This window comes from Martes martes (assembly GCF_963455335.1).
Source record: "Martes martes genome assembly, chromosome: 7".
Lineage (NCBI taxonomy): Eukaryota > Metazoa > Chordata > Mammalia > Carnivora > Mustelidae > Martes > Martes martes.
This window is the reverse complement of record NC_137894.1, coordinates 40,430,972-40,453,287: the sequence shown is the minus strand read 5'-3', so window position 1 is coordinate 40,453,287 and position 22,316 is coordinate 40,430,972. Positions and strand designations below refer to the sequence as shown.

The 22,316-nt window shown below is 36.8% G+C and overlaps 1 protein-coding gene across 2 annotated transcripts; it reads left to right on the top strand.

Moving 5' to 3' along the window:
- The first annotated feature begins 1,850 nt into the window (after positions 1 to 1,850).
- On the top strand, positions 1,851 to 21,979 carry GTF2A2 (general transcription factor IIA subunit 2). Of its 2 annotated transcripts, none has more exons than XM_080807697.1 (5): positions 1,851 to 1,987; positions 13,681 to 13,801; positions 14,579 to 14,683; positions 19,413 to 19,539; positions 21,687 to 21,979. In XM_080807697.1, the coding sequence occupies exons 2-5, from the start codon at positions 13,730 to 13,732 to the stop codon at positions 21,710 to 21,712; spliced, it is 330 nt and encodes a 109-aa protein (XP_080663823.1). In that variant the 5' UTR covers positions 1,851 to 1,987; positions 13,681 to 13,729; the 3' UTR covers positions 21,713 to 21,979. The 2 variants fall into 2 exon arrangements, with proteins under 2 accessions (XP_080663823.1, XP_080663824.1); XM_080807698.1 differs by lacking the exon at positions 1,851 to 1,987 and adding an exon at positions 13,212 to 13,387.
- Positions 21,980 to 22,316: the final 337 nt, after the last annotated feature.

Genomic DNA, 22,316 nt, shown 5'->3' with positions numbered 1-22,316 from the left:
CTGAATGGATAAGAATCAGATCAGTTTCTTTTGAAGTTCTAAATGGTACTTGAAAATAAGTAGTGTGTTGAACATGAGGAGTGACACTAAAATTTGAATATAGCTGTTACTTTGTTGCAACTGTATATGATAGATCTATTTAATTTCTTACGTTTTGAGAATTACTTTTAAGGATGCTATGAAAAGTTTGCATAAAGCACTTAAACACCTGATGAAAATCAAGGGTTTAATTAAGGTTTCAGATTGATAAAGAATAATATTGAGCTGTTTGCTTCATATAGCTGTCTGATTCTATCTTGTAAGACCTTCTACAGGAGATTAAAACATTTACATTTTGGAATCTTTGTGCTTTCACAATCAGTGTGGCTAAGGAGGAACTTGGAAAATAATACCAATTAGCTATTCCACTGCACTTGTTATATACGAGCTTTCTAAAGTTACGTCCCTTAAACCATTTATTTACATAAACCTAGCTAGCAAATGTTGGAGGTGTGTTCAGGGCCACTGACTTGCACAGTCCATAGGACACTATTCACATAGAACACAATTCAGAGTGAGTTAGACACCTACACACTTGGATACAGATTTCAAAAATTCAAGTATCTTTTTAAATATAAGTTCACGTGCTGCCGTTTAGACAGAGTGTGCTGTGATCATCTCACTACTATTCTGTTGATGTTGCCTAGCCTGGTGCTGTCATTTTACAGTGTGAGAAATTCAGTTCTGATGACTGTGTGTGCAAGATGTTGATGTGATCCCTGTAAGAAATAACAGGGTTGGTCGTGATTTACTAAGGAGATGTAATATTTTATTTTCCTTTGACTTGTTAGGAATATGGTAACTTGTGTCCTGATTTGTTGCACATCATATTTTTGCAACATTAATGAATTTAAATAAATTAATTGGAAAGTTTGTTTTTGACTCATTTTTATCACCTTTTTTTTTTTTTTGGTCTTCTGTTAGGCTACTATATGTTTACACTGAACTATCTCATAAGCCTTTCAAATAGTTTAAGACTTTTTGTTTCTCTTTCTGTAGTCTGGGTGCTACTTCCTATTCTTCAAGGGCATGAAGTATTCATCCTGTTTTAATTTTAAACATTACTTTAATTATCACACTTTGTATTTTATAATTTAGAATCATTTTAGTAGTGGGTAATCCAACAATAAAAGTTCAATAAGTGGCTGAAAACATATCATAAATGAGACTTGGTTCTGCTTATAGGCCTGCTCAGAGAGTGAGTCTACTTGGTAACACTTATGTATTTACTCCTTAATCACTGTTCAGCTACTTAATGGCAAACAGCTGTACACATATTGCTGCCTTGAATCACATTTAGGATACCATTTGGATTTTTATAAACCCAATATATGTTGAAGTGTTTGTCTTCCATTAGGTACAAATTTTAAATACAAATTCTCCCACATTAAAATTCTTCAGGAATCACAAGCGCTTGCTGGGCTAAGTGAATTGCAGCCCTGTTTTGAATGGTAAGTCTTGCTCTAATCTTCACAATTTGTCTTCAATTTAGTATTGCCACGTCTTCATCAGTATTACCTAGAACATACTTAAGGCATAAAGTGTGACTGCCCTAACATTCCTAATTGTGTGTCTAACAGTGGATAAGATTAATCTCTCAAAGTTAGAATTCCCTTATGCATGATTTAGCAAACCTGGTGAATTATTCGGAAAGGAAGCAAGTTCACCTGTCTGGGGCTTGAAAGCCGCCGGCCCCACGCCCCTCCTCCCTCCACACCCCGCCTTCCCCAGGCAAATCTGGAGTGGCGCGTCGGAGCGGGACTGGGCGGGGCCTCCCGGCCCACTCGCGGGCTGTCACTTCCAGGTTCAGCGAGCACTTCCGGGTCGTCAGCAGAGCTCTGCGGCTCCTGCGGCGGCCGAAGAGGTGGTCGGGAAGTGGGTTCTTCCTGCTGGACTGCTGGCTGCTCCGCTTCAGTCCGCTCCGCGGCGGGAAGCGCCTTCCCCGCAGGTACTTGGTGAGCCGGTCCCGCGCTCCCTGCGGTCCCCGAGAGGTGGGGCTGCGGTTGGTTGGGTCTTGGAGGGCTGCGCGGAGGGCAGGGGCCCAAGGTGGGCCCATTACTGACTTCGCTGTCGGGTGGCCCCCGCGGCCGGTACCCGCGAATGAAAAGTGCGGGAGGTGGCGGGAGGCGGTGGCGGGAGGCGGTGGCGTCCTCTGCCGGGAGGTTTGTTGTCGTCGGGGCGCCAGCCGAGCGGTCCTGGGGAAGGTCCTCAGCCCAAAACGGGATTTTTAGCCAGGTGAATGTCTTTACGCATCTAGGGTTGTGTTGTGTTGTTTTTGTCAAATATCAGGAGAGCGCATTCCGTGAGTGTCTCATTCCTATGCTGCTTCGCTTATTTGAAGTCTGCCTTAAACTTCAAGCCAGCTCCCTCAGGGTAATGAATTTAAACAGGACTAGGACTACAGAGTTAATTCCGAACGTGGAGCCCTTGTAATTTTCTCAACTGCAGAATGAAGGAGCACGAAATTGATGTGGCGGATACCAGATCTAACAGATTTGAATATTGCATAAGAAATTTTTAAGAATCTAAGATCATTAAAGCAAGTAACTTTAACAAATGTATAAATAACTTAGAGCTTTTTAAGTTAATATTTATCGGGGTATAATTGACACATTAATTTCAGGTTCGTGTTTTCGTTTTCGTCAAATAAATAGAAGCGGAATTGCTGGATCATTTGGTAGTTTTATTTTTAATTTTTGAGGAACCTCCATACTGTTTTCCACAGTGTTTGCAGCAGTTTGCATTCCCGCCAACAGTGCACAAGGGTCTCATTTTCTCTACCTTCTCGCCAGCACTTATTTCCTGTCTTGTTAATAATAGCCATTATAATAGGTGTGAGGTGATATCTCATTGTGGTTTTAATTTGCATTTTCCTGAGGATGCGTGGTCTTAAACATCTTTTCATATGTCTGTTGTTGACCTGTATGTGTTCTTTGGGAAAATGTCTGTTTGGATCTTTTCTGCCCGTTTTTTAATCGGCGAGTTTGCTGTTGAGTTGTATGAGTTCTTTATATATTTTGGATATTAGCTTCTTACTACATACATGATTTGCAGATAGTTTCTCCCATTCAGTATGTTGCCTTTTTTTTTTAAATGTACAGTTATGTTTATTTAGTATTACTTTGAACCTCTTTATTTGGCTGTATGCCTTGTGTTCAAAATTCCAGTTTCACTTGTCCTCTCTCTTTAATATTTAACTCTTACATTGTGTATGTAGCATATATATAAAAGTCAATATTTTGAATGATTCAAACCTTTTATGTCTGTTTTACATCGGCTCCCTCTACTATATTGTGTCCCCAGCCTTGCAACTACCAATCTGTTCTCTGAATCTACGTGCTTTTTTTTTTCCCCTTTCTGGTTTTCGATTCCACATGTATCCAGTATCATACGTATTTGCCTTTCTCTGTCTCACTTAACTTCATTTAATGATAACGCCCATGATATCGATTCCTGCTATAAATGGCAAGATTTCATTCTTTTTATGGCAGAATAATATTCCATTGTGATATATTCCCCACAGTTTCTTTACCCATTGATGTACACTTAGGTTGCTCCTATAGCTTGGCTATTATAATGTTGCAGTGAACATATATATTTCTTTTCAAGTTAGTGTTTTCATTTTGGGGGGCTAAATACTCAGTAGCGGAATTGCTGTATCATATGGTGGTCATGTTTTTAATTTTCTGAAGAACATCCACACTGTTTTCCATAGTGGCTTTACCAATTTACATTCCCACCAGTAGTGCACAGGGGTTCCCTTTTCTCCGTATCCTCACCAACGCTTGTTATTTCTTGTCTTTTTGATAGTAGCCATTCTGACAGATGTGAGGTCATACCTCATTATGGTTTTGATTTGCATTTCCCTGATGATTAGTGATGTGGAGCATCTTTTCATGTGTCTGTTGGCCATCTGTATGTCTTCTTTGGAAAAATGTCTATTCATATCTTCTGCCAATTTTTAAATTGAGTTACTTGTTCTTTTGCTCTTGAGTTGTATGAATTATATATTTGGGATATTAATTTCTTACATGCTTTGCAAATTTTTTTTTCATTCAGTAGGTTGCCTTTTTGTTTTGTTGGTTTCCTTTGCTGTGCAGAAGCTTTTTAGTATGAGGTAGTCCTACGTTTGTTATTTTTGCTTTTTTTAATTTTGCTTCTGGTGTCAAATTTAAAAAATCATAGCACCAGTGTCGGGGAACTTACTGTAACTGTATTTTCTCCTAGGAGTTTTATAGTTTCAGGTTTTACATTCAAGTCTTTAATCCGTTTTGAGTTGATTATGGTTCATTATGGGCTATTAGGTTCTGTTGATGTGCGTGTCTGTTTTGTGCAAGTACTATACTGTTTTGATTATTATAGCTTTCTAATATTGTGGGATCAGGGAGAATGATTCCTCCAGCTTTGTTCTTTCTCAAGATTGCTTTGGCTATTGAGGGTTTGGTGGTTCCATACAAATTTTAGGATTGTTCTGTCTCTTTGAAAAATACCGTTGGCATTTTGATAGGGATTGCATTGAATCTGTAAATTGCTTTGGGTAATAATAATATCTTATTAATATTAATTCTTCTAACCCATGAGCATGGAATGTCTTTCCATTTATTTTGTCATCTTCAGTTTCTCTTATTAATGTATTGTAGTTTTCAACATACAGATATTTTCTCTCCTGGTTAGATTTATTTCTAGGTATTTTGTTCCTTTTGATGCAGTTGCAAATGTGATTTTTTTATTTCTCTGGTAGTTTTGTTATTTTACCTTTTCCTTTCCAGTTTGGATGGCTTTTATTCCTATTTCTTGCCTAATTGCTCTGGAAGGACTTCCAGTACTTTGTCAAATATAATAATTGGGCAGGAATCTTGTCTCATGATCTCAGAGGCAAGGCTTTCAGCTTATCGCTATTGACTGTGATGTTAGCTATGGGCTTGTCCTGTGTGGCCTTTATTATGTTGAGGTATGTTCCCTCTAAATCCACTGTGTTAAGAGTTACCATAAATGGATGCTGAATTTTGTCAGATGCTTTTTCTGCATGTATTGAGATGGTCATAGGATTTTTATCCTTTATTTTGTTAATATGGTTTATCACATTGGCAGATTTGATGCCGTTGAACCATTTTTCTACCCTCGAATAAATCCCTCTTGATCATGGTGTATGGTCCTTTTAATGTATTGTTGAATTCGGTTTGCTAATATTGGGGATTTTTGCATGTATATTCATCAAGGAGGTTGGCCTGCAATTTTTTTTTCTTGTGGCATCCTTGTCTGGTTTTGGTTTCAGGGTAATAATTGCACTCTTCAAATGCATTTGGAAGAGTTTTCCTTTTCTATTCTTTTTAAATAATTTATGTATTTATTTGAGAGAGGGAGAGAGCACGTGACTTAGCACCCAAGTTGGGGGAGGTGCAGAGGGAAAGAATCTTCATTCAAGTAGACTCTCCACTGAGTAGGGAGCCCAATGTAGGGCTCAATCCCATGACCCTCCTCTTCTATTTTTTGAAAGAGTTTGAGAAGGATTGGTGCTAATTCTTCTTTGAATGTTAGGTAGGATTTATCAGTGAAGCCATCTGATCCTGGACTTGCGTTTGTTGAGAAGTTTTTGTTTACTGGTTAATCTCCTTACAAGTGATTGGTATATTCAGATTCTCTATTTCATCGTTCATTTCTGTGCTTTAAGGAATTAATTTCTTGTAGGTTGTCCGGTTTATTAGCATATAATTGTTCATAGCAGTCTTTTAAGATCCTATTTCTGTGATGTCAGTTGTAACATGTTTTTCATTTCTGATTTTATTTATTTGACTTTTTTCCAGGTGAATTTTACTAGAGCCTTGTCAGTTTTATCTTTCCAAAGAGCCAGCTCTTTTTTTCATTTGGAATTGCTAGTTCTTTTAAATCTCTATTTCACCTCTTTTTTTCTTCCTTCTGCTAATTTTGGGCTTCATTTATTTTGTGTGTGTTTTTAGTTCTTAAGGTGTAAAGTTAGGTTGTTCGTGAGACTTTTCTTATTTCTCAAGGTAGACATTTATCAATATGAATTTCCCTCTTACAGCTGCTTTTGATGTAGCCAACAAACTTTTCTTATGTCTCAAGGCATTTTTTATTTCTCTTTGATTTCTCCTTTGACCCATCGGTTAATTTAGTAACATGTTGCATAATCTTCACACATTGTAAATTTTCTAGGTCTCTTCGTGTAATTTCTAGTTTCGTGCCATTGTGGTCGTGTAAGATGTTTGACATGATTTCAGTCCACCTAAATTCATTGGCTTGTTTTGTGGCCTAACCTTTGATCTATCCTGGAGAGTGTTGCGAGTGCACTTGAAAAGAATGTGTATTCTATTGCTTTTGGATGGAAGGTTCTGTGTATATATATGTTAAGTTCATCTGGTCTGACATGTTCTAAGACTGATGTCTCCTTACTAATTCTCTGTCTGGATGATCTGTGCACTGATGTAAATGGAATATTGAAATCTACTATTATTGTATTGCTATTTATCCCTTTAGGTCAGTTAATACTTTTTTTTATATGTCTAGGTGTTCCTATGCTGAGTGCACAAGTATTTCCAAATATTCTTTTCTGTGTTGGATGGACCCCTTCAAATCATTATGTGACACACATCTTGTCTTATTAGTCTTTATGTTTAAGTCTGTTTTTTCTGATACAAGTATAGTGGCATTAGTTTTCTTTTGGTTTCCATTTTCATGGAATATCTTTTTCCATCTCTTCACTTTCCATCTGTATATGTTCTTACATGTAAAGTGAATCTCTTGTAGGCAGCATATAGATGAGCCTTGTTTTTTTTTAATCCATTCAGCCATTCTCTGTCTTTTGATTGGAGAATGTAGTGCATTTACAGCTAAAATAACTATTGATTGGTATGTACTTATAGCCATTTGTTAATCGTTTGCTGACTGTTTTTGTACTTCTTTTCTTGTTCTCTTCCTTTGTGGTTTGATGACTTTAGTGGTATCCTTTGTTTTGTTTTTACTATAGGTTTCTGCTCTGTGATCACCATAGGCTTACATATAACAACTTATGTCTATAATAGTCCATTCTTTTTAAGTGTAAGTAACATACAGTGTTAGTTTCAGGCATACAGCATATCAGTTTGATAGTTTTATACATTACTGAGTCACCACAATAAGTGTAGTCACTGTCACCATACTGATGTTATTACAGTATTGTTGACTTTTTTATGCCGTACTTTTTTTTTTTTAAATAAAGATTTTATTTCTTTATTTGACATAGATCACAAGTAGGCAGAGAGGCAAGCAGAGAGAGAGAGGGGAGGAAGCAGGCTCCCCGCTGAGCAGAGAGCCCAATGCGGGGCTCCATCCCAGGACCCTGGGATCATGACCTGAGCCGAAGGCAGAGGCTTTAACCCACTGAGCCACCCAGGCGCCCCTATGCTGTACTTTTTTATGCTGACTTTTCTATGTTGACTTTTTTATGCTGTACTTTTCATCTCTGACTTATTTTATAACTGGGAGTTTATACCATTTACTCCCCTTTATCTATTTTGCCCATTCCTGCCACTGGCCTCCCTTCTGGCAACCACTAGTTCTCTGTATTAAAGAGTCTGTCTTGTTTTGTTTTTTTTAGAACCCACCTGTAGGTGAAATCATATGGTATTTGTCTTTCTCTGTCTGACTTATTTCACTTCCCATAATACCCTCTGGGTTCATCAGTGTTGTCACAAATGACAAGGTATTCTTTTTTATGGCTGAGTAATATTTGTTTATATATACCACAGTTCTGTAGGGAGTTTTGAGTTATGATTGACACACACAATGTTACATTAGTTTCAGATGTACAGCTAGTGATTAGGCAAGTTGATACACCTTATGTTCACAAGGGTAGCTACCATCTATCCTGTTACATTGCTTTTCAATATCATTGACTGTATTCCTTATGCTGTACCTTTTATTCTCATGACTTACTCATTCCATAACTAGAAGCCTGTATCTCCCTCTCCCCTTCACCCATTTTATCCAACTCCTCATCCCTCTTCCCTCTGCCAACCATCAGTCTCTGCTTACCCATCTGAGTTTGCTTTTTGTTTATCCATTTGTTTGGTTGTGTGTGCGTGGGTGTTTTTTAAAATCTTTTGTTTCCACTTGTGAGTAGAATCATATGGTATTTATCTTTCTCAGTCTGACTTATTTCTCTTATTATAAGACACTCTACCTCATCCATGTTGTCTTAAATGGCATGATGCCATCCTTTTTTATGGCTGAGTACTAGTCCATTGTGTGTATATATACCACATTTTCCTTATCTATTTTTCTCCAGATGGACACCTGGGTTGCTTCCATATCTTGGCTATTATAAATAATGCAGCAACAAACATAGGGGTGCATATATTTTTTCAAATCAGTGTTTTCAATTTTGGGGGTTAATACCTACTACTGAAATTACTGGATTATATGGTATTTCTATTTTTTTTTTTTGAGACCCCTCCATATTGTTTTCCACAGTGGCTGCCCCAGTTTACATTCCTGCCAACAGTGCAAGAGGGTTCCCTTTTCTCCACATCCTCTCTAACACTTGACATTTCTTGTGTTTTTGATACTAGCCATTCTCATAGATGTGAAGTGAGATCTCAGGGTTTTGATTTGCCTTCCCTGACGATTAGTGATGTTGAGTATCTTTTCATGTGTCTATTAGCCACTTACTTGTATGTCTTCTTTGGGAAGAGGTCTATTCAAGTCTGCCTAATTTTTAACCAGATTACTTGATGATTTGGTGTTGAGTTCTATAAGTTCTTCATATATTTTGGATATTAACCCCTTATCAGATATATCCTTTGCAGAAATCCTCTCCCCCTCACAAGGTTGCCTTTGGTTTTATTGATGATTTCCTCTGTTGTGTAAAAGCTCTTTATTTTGGTGTAGTCCAGTAGTTTAGTTTTTGCTTTTGTTCCCTATGCCTGAGGAGACCTATGCATAAATAAGCTAGTAAGGGTAATGTCCAAGAGATTACTGCCTATGTTTTTCTTCCAGGAGTTTTATGATTTCAGGCCTTCCATTTAGGTCTTTAATCCATTTTCTGTTTATTTTGTGTATGGTGTAAGAAAATGGTCCACCACCATTTATTGAAGATTTACTCTTTTGCCCATTGTATATTCTTGCCTCTTTTGTGATAAGTTAATGGACTGTAAAAATATGGGTTTATTTCTGGGCTCTGTATTCTGTTCCATTCACTTGTCTGTTTTTATGCCAATACCATACTGTTTTAATTACTTTAACTTTGTAGTGTAGATTGAAATCAGGAAGCATGTTGCCTCCAGCTTTGTCCTTTGTCGGGATTGCTTTGGCTATGTGGGTTTGTGTTGTTCCGTATAAATTTTAGGATTGTTTGTTGTAGTTCTGTGGAAAATGAGAGTGGAATTTTGATATGGATTGCACTGAACATGTAGATTGCTTTGGGTAATATGGGCATTTTAACAGTATCCTTCCAACTCATGAGCATGGTTTCAGTTTCTTCAGTTTCTTTCTTCAGTATTTTATACTTTTTGGTGTATGGGGCTTTCACCTTGCTTAAATTTATTTTTAGGTATTTTATTCATTTTGATGCAATTGTAAATGGGATTGTTTTAATTTCTGATAGTTCATTGCTAACTTACAGCTATTGTCTAAATAACTCTTAGACTGTTGTCAAAAGAGTATGACACAAGATTTGGTAATCCTACGTTGTCAGGTGTATATCTCCATTGGGACCTCTCCTTGTGCTTTTTAACTCTCCCCCCACCCACCCACCCACATACTCAGTTTTTTGCCCTCATTAATTTACTGAACAGATATTTATTTGGCTTCCGTTATGAGTCAGTTACAGGTACTTGCTTTACTAAGTGAACAAAACAGACAAAAGTCCCTGTTGGAGGATGTAGAAAGTAATAACATAATGTGTTAGGTGATGGTGCCATCAAAAAAGGAAAAGGGGGATTGGGAAGTTCCAGAGTGGAGCTGGAAGTTGGTATTTTAAGTACGGGCCATCAGAGTGTAAGCTTCATTAAGTACATATTATACTTGAAGGAATTAAAAGAACCAAGTGGATGCCTGGAGGAAGAGTATCCAGGTAGAAAGAGCCGCCTTTGCAAAGGCTTACATAGGGAGGTACAGGTCCGTCATGTTCTAAAAATAACATGGAAGGGGTGCCTGGGTGGCTCAGTGGGTTAAAGCCTCTGCCTTCGGCTCAGGTCATGGTCCCAGGGTCCTGGGATCGAGCCCCGCATTGGGCTCTCTGCTTCCTCCTCTCTCTCTGCCTACTTGTGATCTCTGTCTGTCAAATAAATAAAATCTTAAAAAAAAAAAAAACACGGAAGACAGTGTGTCTGTAGAAGGGTGAGAGCAAGGGAGAGATCCTAGGTAGCCAGATTTTTGTAAGGATTGAGTAAAATGGAAGCCATGGGAGGTTTGGAGCTGAAAAGAGATATGGGCTCCTAGGTTGGGATTAAAGTGTAGGGACAGTGTGGAAGCAGGGCAACCTAGTAGGAAGCTGTTTCAGTAATCCAGTTGCAGATGACCATAGCACAGACCAGGGTGATAACAATGAAAATGATGAGAAATGGATGGATTTTGAATGCATTTCGAAGATAGAGTTTACAGGATTTTCTCGGGATTGGATGTAAAGGTGAGATGAGGGGAGTAGGGGAGAACTTCAAAGGTTTTTGCATAAGCCCATAGAAGTATGGAGTTACATCACCTGAAATAGAAAAGACAAAAAGTAAAGATGTTGAGTAGGCAGTTGGACCCAGGAGTTCAAGGGCAAGGTATAGAAAAAGGATTAATCTGTGAGCTTAAGAGAACAACCAGACAACAACCAGAAAGTGTCGTGTCCCAGAAGCTAAGCCAAGATCCTTTATCAAAGAGGAGGGAGTAATTAGCTGTGTCAAATGATTAAGTCTGGAGAGGACTGAGAATTTTGGGTTAGCTTTATTAGTGCCATTGGTGACCTTCACCATCTGTTTATTTTGAATGTTGGAGGCAAAAGCCTGTAAGGAGTGAGTCTATGATGAGTGAGTAGAAGAGAAAATGAGAGAAAAGGAATGAGAAGGCACTGAGTACAGACAACTCTTAGGAGCATTGCTGCACAGAGAAATATAGTGTAGCCAGTGAGGAAAGGGGGTTGAGACTTTATTTATTTATTTAGGAAGATGGGAGAAGTAGCTACCTGTTTGCTGATGGCAATAATCCATAAAGATGGGAAATTTGACGGTAAGGGAGAGGAGGACTGATTATATTGTTGGAACGATATTCTTGAGTGTACTAGAGAGAATAGGCTTGATGCAGAGATAGAAAAGATTGTATTTGCATAACAGCATGGGTAGTTTGGCTATAGTGACTGGCAGGCAGGCAGAGTATGTGGTTACAGATACTGGTAGATGGTTCGATGCCATTTTGAGAGTCTGGAAGTTTTCATTGCTTCATTTTCTTCAGTAAAGTAGAAAACTTTGTACTAGACAAATTTATAATATTTGATAATAGCATTTAGACATAGCACCAAGTGACTTACTAACAAATACTTATTGAATACATACTATCTACTAGGCATTGTTCTAGATGGTAAATATATAACTGAACAAAGTCCCCATCCTTATGGAACATCTCTTTTAGTGGATGGAAACAATAAGCATGTATATGTCAGCTTCAGTGAATGGTATGAATGAAAATAAAGTAGTGTAAGGGGTAAGAGAGGTAGTTCCTTTTTATAGGTTGGCCACAGAAGTTTTTTCTGATGAAGTGACATTTGAGCAGAGGTCTGAATTAAATCAGGGAGTGAACCATGAAGGGATCTGGTAAGAACACATGAACCAAAAAGGACAGACAGTGCAAAGACCCTAGTGCAAGACTATATTGCCATATTGAAAACCAGCAAGGGACCAGTTTGATTGCAGCAGAGGGAATGAAGGAATAAGTGGCAGAAGGTTAGTTCATTGAGGTAATGGAGGACCCCAATCATGTTTTTTACTCTGAAACAGGATGCTGCTATTGGAGGTTTTGAATAAAGGGGGATTGGGGTAATTTGTTTTGATTTATGTTTTAAAAGGCTCAGTGTGGCAGCTCTAGGGGCAGGGGTGTTACTGGCCATAGTAGAAACCCGGAGACCTCTTATGGGGCTATCATAGTAATCTTGCTGGTAGATGATGGGGACTTGATGGTGTAGTACTGGAGATGGTAAAAGTTGTCAGCTTCTGGCTATACTTAGAAGAGCTGAAAAGACTGACATATTAGATGGAGAGTGAGAGAGAAGCTAATGTCGAATGTAAAATTGGGGGGTGGGTCTTACCCTGGACTAGATTTACTGTTTACTAAGGTGGGCAAGGTGAGGGTAGAAAGGGTTTGGAGGGACAGTACCAGGAATTCAGTTTTTGATACATTTCATTTGGGCTACCTAATTGGTATTTCCATTCATTGGCAAGGAGGCAGCTTTATATAGGGCAACAAGGGGAGAAGGACTGGAGATAGACATTTGGGAGTCATCAGCAGATAGCCTAATACTAAGGGAGTTAAAGCATCTAGAGAAGACCTGAGAAGCCTTAGGGCGCTCAAGTAGAAGTCAGGTACCTGCAGAGGGATGGGCCAAAGAAAACAAATACAGTAGTATCCAGTGAGTTAGGAGGAGAGAACAAAGTGTGGGGCCCCAAAAGCCAAAGAAAAGGTTTCAAGAAAGCAGAAATGATCTCATATCAAGTGTTCACAGGTATATAATGTGAAGACTGATAACCAGTCATTATTTTTGCTGAGTTTTGCCCGATAACTCCCTGTATATGTCTCCTGTCCATCTCTAAGCTGAAAGTGCCATGAGGTCAGGGATCTTGTGTATGACTTGTAGCTCAGTATTTGTTGAATCTCTACTACTGTCCCCCTATTCAAGCCCTCATCTTCCAGTACATTCACCCTGGCATCCCTCCCGTTGGAACAAATACATTCATGCCATCTTCTGCATACTTAGACCTTAATACTGTGGGACAACTTACAGTTCTCTCTACAAACTGTACCATTTTCATACCTTTCAGCCTACGATGATCTTCTGCTTTTGCTTGGCCAAAGTCTAGCTTGAAGAATCAGGAAGCTTTTGTTAACAAGTTCACTCAGTCCACATACACTGTGTACATCTATCATGGTGCTTATTCTCTACTGAGTTAATTACTGTTTTGTATATCTGTTACCCTTTTTAGAGTATAAGGTTTTTCGAGTCCAGGAGCATATTCTATCCATCTTCGTCTCCCTCCTGCCTAGCACAGTGCTGTCTTCTTGGTAGGCACTCTATAAATACCAAATGTTAAGGAATAAAGAAAATGAAGTGGAGGGCATTCACATGTGAGCCAAACGTTGTCTGGATCACTGACTGACGGTAAGGAGAAAGGAATAGTAGTACACAGTAAATTGATTCTAGATTAGGTCCAAAGGCAGACTTTTAAAAGAAATGGTAAAGATGTACCTTTTAATAAATATATCTATGCTTTGTATAAAGGAGTATAAATGCCCATGTCAAAATAACAAAAAAAAAATCATTTTTAATGTTGTCTTAATTATATAGCAGTTTGCAATTATTAAGAGTTATAATAGCATATATTAGGATGTATTAAGTAGACTATATTACCTTCATGGTTTATAATATTTAATACTTTCATATTAAATTTTTAGGACATCAATGCAAGCCTGAATAAGAAAAACAATTTCTTCCTCCTAAGCCATGGCATATCAATTATACAGAAATACAACTTTGGGAAACAGTCTCCAGGAGAGCCTTGATGAGCTCATACAGGTGGGAGACTAAAAACCAACTTTTTACTTAGATGAGTCTGTAATAAGTTTTGTTAGAGCCCTACTCTTAGGCAAAGAGATGAGGTTAAGTATCTTAGAATCTTTGACCCAACAAGTCAGTATGTATCCCATCCTGACTACAGGGCATAAAATATAATGAAGATCAAATGACATAGTTTAACATGCCTAAATTTTCAAGGATTTTTGTTAAACATAAAAATTGAGATTATTGGTTTTCTCTTACTTATAAAGCATAATCTCTGTAGCTTTAAGATAGTTTTAGACCATTTGATAGTCTTTGAGATTTAAATTTGAATTTATATTTCAGTTTTAGGAGAAGTAACCTTTTAAAATAAACTCATCTAAGAACATAATAAGTATTTCCATTTGTTTTCATACATTTAATGAGTTTTGATGAGATTAGGTTTTTAAGAAATTAGATTACTGGGCCTGCTTTTTTTTTTTTTTTTTTTAAATAAAGAAACTGCATTCCTTCAATCGATCAAATGCCTCTTTCCAGATACTGTAAAAGAGTGATAGTCTTGTCCTGGGAGTGCAACATCACTGCATGTTTTCTTCTCCAAATTATGTTTGTGTTACGATAGTGCAAGAAAATATCGTCAGGCTTTTACTTCTTAATTATCAGTATGTTAAAGAATAAGGGAGTCTAGTTTAAGAGTCTCTGGCTAACCTCAGTTAAATTTTAGATGATAATTCATACATATTTTGTCTTTAATGTCCTTCCCTAAAAGGATTTATGACCTTTACTTTTTCTCAGTCTCAACAGATCACCCCCCAACTTGCCCTTCAAGTTCTACTTCAGTTTGATAAAGCTATAAATTCAGCATTGGCGCAGAGGGTCAGGAACAGAGTCAATTTCAGGGTAAGGATATTTTACTAAATCTAAAAGCTTGCACCGGTGGTTGTTAACAACAGTGCTTTTAAGGACCCCTTTATATTTATGAATCATAAAAGGAAGCGATGGTTTAATTATACTTTACTTTTAAATGACCTCCATACTAAGTTTATCCACTTAATGTGAGACAGTTGTTTTTAGATCTTTATTCCATTGTTTCACAAATAAGCTTATGTATGTTTGGCTGCTTTCCCTGAAGAGTTACTGAGATTTCAAGCGCCAGAACCATTACCTGCAGGATTGAAGGTAAGTGACAAAGTACTCCCTAGAGCTCACTTCCGTTTTTCAAACTCTGATCTTCACCCATTCCATGGAAGTGGTTCATGTTGCCGCCCACCGACTCTTACGAAGACCTGAACTGGTAGTAGATCATGGTCTCTTCTGATAGCTTGATCTCATTTGAACAGTAATCCCAAACTGAACAAAATTGTCTTTCTCAACTTGATGGTAAAATCAAACTAAAAGCCCACTGAAAGTATCATGGTGAAAGAAGTAATTTTACCACATTGATACTGATATTGGTGGAGTCAGATATATAACAGTGTACAATTATATTTAGTTATATATAATATTTATGCTTATGTTGTTTTAAGGGATACCATACAGTAGAAATTAAAAGGTTACACTATATGAAAAGAACAGAGGTTAATTTGCTTTTAAGAGAACCATAGCGTTTGGGGGTTTTCTTAAAGTTTTGAACTAAAAATTTATTCAGCAAACACTTCAGTGCCTGTTACATACCAGGCATTGTGGATATTCGGTTGGCAGAGAACAAATTTAGTGAAGGGATAAAGCATGCATGTTATAGAATGTTTCACATGCTTAAAAGTTATCTGTAGTAAAATGTATCTCTATAAAATGTTATCAATAGGTTCTTGAATTTTTAACAGTAACGATTTTGGCAAAAGTAGGTTGCTGTCTTATACAACCATGTGTACAAATCTGCCAAGATGCTTTAATTTGAAATCAATCCATGTTGATACCTGAGTTTTCTAGTTGTATTATTGTCACTCTCCAGTTCCTTTTAGCTAAAGTTCAGCATAATTAGACATTTATATTTCTCTTGCATAATGTTTGGTAAGTTTGTGTATTTTCAAAAAATTAGCTTTGAGCAGATCTGACTTTACCATTCTTGTTTTTTCTTTTCCTACTGTTCTAAGCTCAGGCTTTGGTTACCTACCTCTCCCATTATAGTAGCTTGATCAATTTTATGTCCAGAAAGTTTGCAAATAATCTGTTTTGCTTGGTGGGACATATGACAAAGGCAGAAGAGATCACACATTGGTCATTTCTAATTTTCAAACGCATTTGGCTAGATCACATTGAAATCTACATTGTTGTAGTGAATTTTACTGACCCGAGGGCTCATTGAAACAATACTCTTAGATAAAGTGGTAAATTTTTTTTTGTTTTAAATCCTCAAAGGAATTTCATATAACTGAGATCATGTAGTAGAATGTTACAGGGGGGAAAAATCTCCTTGAGTATGAGAATTAAGATTTTAATAATTTCTAATTTTTAGGGAGAACATTTCTTTTAAAGAGTCAACGTATGCTTTTGATAGAATGTATGCTGGAAGGTGAGAGTTATAATTACTTAAACTTCTGATAGTAAACATTAAAAGATTTAATGGTCAAGAAAAATCACCCTCTAAATTCCCTGTCTGTTCCATTTTCTACAATAAACAAGATATTTTAACTGTAAGAATGTTGCCCAGTTGTAGATTAATGTTTAAAAAAGAAACATGTATTTATTAAAGGTGCATTCAAGATACTGTTTGCCAGATCAATTACTGTGGAAATCAGTTACTTTACCAAAGCCCAATATCAGAATTATTTAATATTTAAAAAGTTCCTTCCAAAACATTTTTTATTTTAAAGTGTGGATTCTTGAGTTCCTATACTTGATTATGACTTTCTCATGAAGACAGTGAATAAGATATTTAAATAACTAAACAAATTGTAGTAAAGATTTTATATTTATTAGGGATTCTAGCTCACTAAACAATTCTAAAGAGAGGTGTGACTCGTCAGTTAATTGTCTGTGTTCAGTGTCCTGGGATTGAGCCTTGCCTGGGGCTTCCTGCTCAGCAGGGAGCCTGCTTGTCCCTCTTTCTCTGCCTCAACCCTCACTTGTTCTAGTGCATTCACTCTCACACACACAAAAACAAACAAAAACCTTAAAATATATCATCTTGTGTTCACATTTTATTAAGCTTTTGTTGGCTCAAAAGCTATCTAGCCAATGAGCTCTCTTAATTAGGTTATCTATTTTAAATATTAGCATTTAATATAGCAATAAAATAAGTAAAACATTTATATAACAGAATTTCAATACATATTTGAGAGTGAATTGTCACACACTAGGCATAAGTCCCAATAACATGGCCTTGTTCAGATAATTGGCATAGCTCTCCCTAATTAGATATGACAGTAACATTACACACAAGTTCAGGGATGCTAGAAATGAACATTAAAATTGGCATTTGGCTGTGTAGCCTTCCAAAGACTCAGACTATAGCTAAGGAGATTTTTTTTTTTTTTAAATAATTCTTTGTTAACCTAATAGTATGTCTTATGTGGTTTTCCATGCGTTAATCTTACCACTCCACTGAAACTCTTCTTGCCATGCCATTGCTAAACCTCATGCATAATTTGTGATATTATTGATTAGTCCTGGCTTCCATTCTCTGACTCCTCTCTCAGACCCTTTGTAGTTTAATTATTGGTATTCCTTAGGTTTAGCTAGGGCTCCACATTGTCTCTGAATGAATGCTTCCAACCCTGTGGCTCTAAAGTCAACAGGCTCATGCGCCTAGGCTTTCTTCTACACACCAGCTGCTTATTGCACATGGTGATTTGGAGTGCACTGTTACCGGAGCCAGAATCTTGAGGGGTAACAAATTTTGTCTCCCCACCATAGCCAATTGGTTGAAGATTTATTTTTTTTTTTTTTAAGATTTTACTTATTTATTTTAGAGAGGGTGGGAGAGGAGCAGAAGGACGGGATAAGCAGACTCCGTGTTGAACACAGAGCCCAACAAGGGGCTCAGTTTCATGACCCTGAGATCATAACCTGAGCAGAAATCAAGAGTCAGATGCTCAACCAGCTGGGCCACCCATGTGCCGCTCTCTCCACTTCTGTTGACCTCTTTGCTGCCGTAATAACGCCACTCTCACCTCTCTCATTCAGGCATCAGCTGCCTCTGCCTCCAGTCCAGTCTGCCTCCAATCAACTCTTCCTGTTATCAGGAGAAATGCAAATCTGCTGTTACTACTTTGCTCAAAATCTTCATTGACCTAAGACCTTTAGGATAGAGCAAAAGCTTTCCAAGGTTCTCCAGAATCATCTTCCCCTTGGGACTTCCTGACACATTTAGTTTTCTGGAACTTATTGTTCCCTTTATATATGTGTTTTCCTTTCCACTGTCCCACCTCTCCCTTGACTTTTACTCATTTTTCAAAACTTAAACTTCAGTTTGTGGGAGAAGCCTTCTGTGCCCCATGTGTTCCATACCCTTGGGTGCCCCTAGCTTATTACTCCTTCATGATACTGGTATACTATATATTTTCTTACTTTAATACTCTCCCCTGCTACCCGAAGCTTGTTGATGACAGGAATCATATTTGTATGCTCAGGGCCTAGCATAGTCCAACAAATAGTAATTACTCATATTTTTAAAATTTCATTAAGTCATTCATAGCCATTATAGTTTCCCTGATCCTTCTCACTTGATAGAACACTAGACAGACTGTAGTTTTTACTATTATGGGTACCACTGCAGAGAATGTTTTTCTGAATTGAAGGTTTGGGGCATATTAATCTTACCAATATTAAATTTCCTTTGTGAAGATTCCATGTGTATGTATGTCTCAAGTTTTGATTGTATTCAGTTGGTGTCTGTCCTTGCACTTTCACCCCATTCTTCAAAAATTTCCTTTTAATGTTTAAGCACATATTCCTGCTCCTTAAAAAAAAAAAAAAAAAAAAAATTTGCCTAGGACAGTAATGTTGTAGTTTCTGGGGCTAATAAAGTAATTCATCTGAGTGAAGCACAGGTTTAAAATTGAATGTTTCTGGGTAGTCCCTACTTCTGTGCAAGTTCGGAGTTAACACATACAATAAAATGCAGTAGACCCTTGAACAACATGGGTTTGAACTGCATGGATCCACTTAGATACAGATTTTCTCAATAAATACAGTACTGTAAAGGTGTTTTCTCATTATTTTCTTAACTTTCTTTTCTGTAGCTTTACTGTAAAAATACAGAATATAATGCACAGAATGTTACAAAATGCGTTAATTGAGTATGTTATTGGTAAGGCTTCTGGTCCACAGTCATTAAATTTGGGTGGAATCTGAAGTGGTGTGTGGATTTTCTACTGCGAGAGCAGTGAACTTTTGTCATGTTGCCACAAGAGGGCAGTAGAAGTACAAATTTAAATTTCCTTTCAACTTTTCCCTGTTTCAGGTAAGTTGCAGACTCTTAACAGTGCTGAAAATAGTCTGCTAACTACAGTATATAACTCCTAGGAAAGTTACATAGGGTGGTTTTTTTAAATGATGGGGTGAAGATCTTAAGGTAAACATTAAATTGCCCTGCTCTTTTAAGAGTTAGGTAGTTGGTAGCTGAGTTCTCAAATTGCTTTGGGGGGAAAAATGACTTCATGGTATGTCTAAATGTTTTGTTTTAAAGGGCTCTCTAAATACATACAGATTCTGCGATAACGTGTGGACTTTTGTATTGAATGATGTTGAATTCAGAGAGGTGACAGAACTTATTAAAGTGGATAAAGTGAAAATTGTAGCCTGTGATGGTAAAAGTAAGTGTTTACCTAATTACTGTGAAAGCAAAGCTGCTTGAAATCTTGTTCTTGTGACTCTTTAAAAAATCTTTGCCTGAAATTATGGGGGAAAATGGCTTCCATCTCAGCTAGATTCTGAAATCCTGATCTCAATTCTCAAACAGTCCTCTCAATGACTTTAGGTGTGAACATTTCATAGGACACGTAGACTGCCTCCGCAGGTTAAGGGATTTTTCCCCCCATGTCAGTTGCAAATTTGAAGTGTTTAATTTTTGCAATTTATCCTAGTTTCTGTGTTGCTGGATGCCTATACATTTTATATTTTTAAAGTAATGATTTAAAGATTTTAAAATAACCATAAGAACCTTATCAGGTATAATTGTAAATAACCATTCCTGATCTGTCTGTGCAGATATATTTTCTGTGGCAGATCCAGGACCTTGTTTAAGTCAAATGTTTCAAAACCTATACATCTTTCTCTTCCATGATTAGTTATTTCCTTTTTGCTAATTATATTTTAAATATATTTTTACTTTATGATCTGAACCATTTGTGTCTACACAGCTGTTCTGAAATACAGAAGTGTAACTCTCTAAGAAGGGGAGTTTTGAAAAGCAAAAGAAACTGTAGAAATACCTTAATTTCTCAGGTTTTGTTTTATGTTTCAAAAGAAATAAGCTAACCAATGAAAAACTATAAAGAAGGTAGAAAAGCATAATTTATAACACCATCTGTAGATATCATCACTTAATATTTAACTTTCTAGTCTTATGTATCTGTTTTCATGGTAATATACATCCACATGTATACACGTTTGCCAGTACATCATTTTTCAGGGCTGTATAAAATTATACTTTTGCCCCCCCCCTTTTTTTCCCAAAGAAATAGTCTCTTTTGGATATCAGAAAGTGTCCAAAACTTAGCAACATTTCAATGACTTGCACTTTTCAGAAAGTTAGCTAGGAGTAATCATTCTAAGAACTTTAAGCAAAGATGACTTTTTAATATAGTTATCAAATACTTTCCTTGCTATAATGACAGAAAAGATGTAATTTTATAGTTCTGGATTACAAGATGTTAACATTTCTGCATGTCAAATAATGTATACTTGTTTCGTATTAAGTTTTTACCACACTCTGGAATTTGGGCATTAATTTATAACTTCTGTATCTCTGTCAAAAGACCAGTAGTATTCAGTAAAACTTGTACCTATGGAAATGTTCTCTGTCTGTACTTTCCAGTAGCCACATATGGCTCTTAAGCATTTGAAATGTGTTAGGGCAACTAAGAAATTTAATGTTTTATTTTTTATTTAATTTTATCAGTTAACTAATAGCCACACAGAACTAGGCAGTGGCTACCATGTTGGACATTACAGATACTCTTACCTAAAGATGCAAGATTAGCTGTTTTTCAAAATTCAGTAGATGAAAAGTAGCAAATCAGCCTTACCTATTGCTATAGCTTCTGAGAAGTTTGCCCCACTTCCAGCACATGGTATTAACTGGTCTTGAAGAAAAAACTGTTGAGTGTTCAGGAAGAGCTTCAGTTGTGTTCCATGTATGCTGTCAGCAGAAAAAAAGTACAATCTTAGAATGTTTTCTTTCCAAAAGTAAAATATAAAAAGTTTGGCATGTAAAAGTAGAAGTTCAAGTAACAGAGAAACTACCATTCCTTAGTGACCAGATAAATGAGTGCTACTATGAAGTAAGCCCATTTTTTCTAAAAGTCAGCTTTCTGAAATCGGAAGAGTGATAGTGGCTGGAATTTTGGTATGTGCCTCACCGGGAATTAAAATACAATTTTCTTCTGATTATGTATGTTATGGTCCTTTGTGGTTTAAAATTTGAGGATAGTAGAGGAACTGATAGGAAAAAATGGTCATGTAATAGCCCTAGGAACCAAACCAGTATAACTTACATAATGAACCCAGTAATACAATTTGGTTTTTCAGTAGCATAACTATGGAGAATTAAGAATTATCCTCTTACCTATGCCTTAAATAACTTTCAGGTTCTCAGGGCAGTTCTTTGATCAGCTTCCCTCAGGTTCTTTCCTTCCCCACCCCTCACACCACCATTAGTTCCTATTTTTTTTAAGAGATTCTCAAAGTATTTAAATTTTAAATTGCCTTGAATTTACTCTCTCTCTCCTCTGTTTCCTAGATACTGGCTCCAATACTACAGAATGAATAGAAAAAAATGGCTTTTTTATGCCATCTTCTGTTGTTATTCATCACTTTTTGAAGAGAAGCATAGAAGAGACTTTTTTTATTTATTCTAGCATCGCAGAAATGACTACACTGTGCTATATATACTACCAGAATTCCAATAGAAAGAAGCTTATAACTATAGCCTCTTACATTACTTTTTCAGCATGAAGAAACAGAAGTTTTTTTTAACAACAAACATTGTTGCCTTCCTAAGAACATTCTTGAATAAACTCATTTTAAAACTCACTGTGAGTAATAAGTGGTACAGCTATTAAGCTAGCAATATGAGGATATTAGATAAGCATTTTGAAAGAGCACCATCTGCCTTACAAATGAAATTAGGAAATGCATTCTCTTCACTGAAGGGAAGTGAGTTTCATCAGTAGCGCAAAACCCAATTCTGGATTGGGATAGGTCTTTTTTAAAAATATAAAACCGAAGTACAATTCAGTTAGGAAAAGTTAGACAATCTTTACACAGCTTCCATAACCAAAACAAAACTAAAAAAAACCTAGCAACATGAAATAGTCTCTACATGACATGTAAATAATTTGTTAAGCTGGCCATATTGGTCATATTTCAT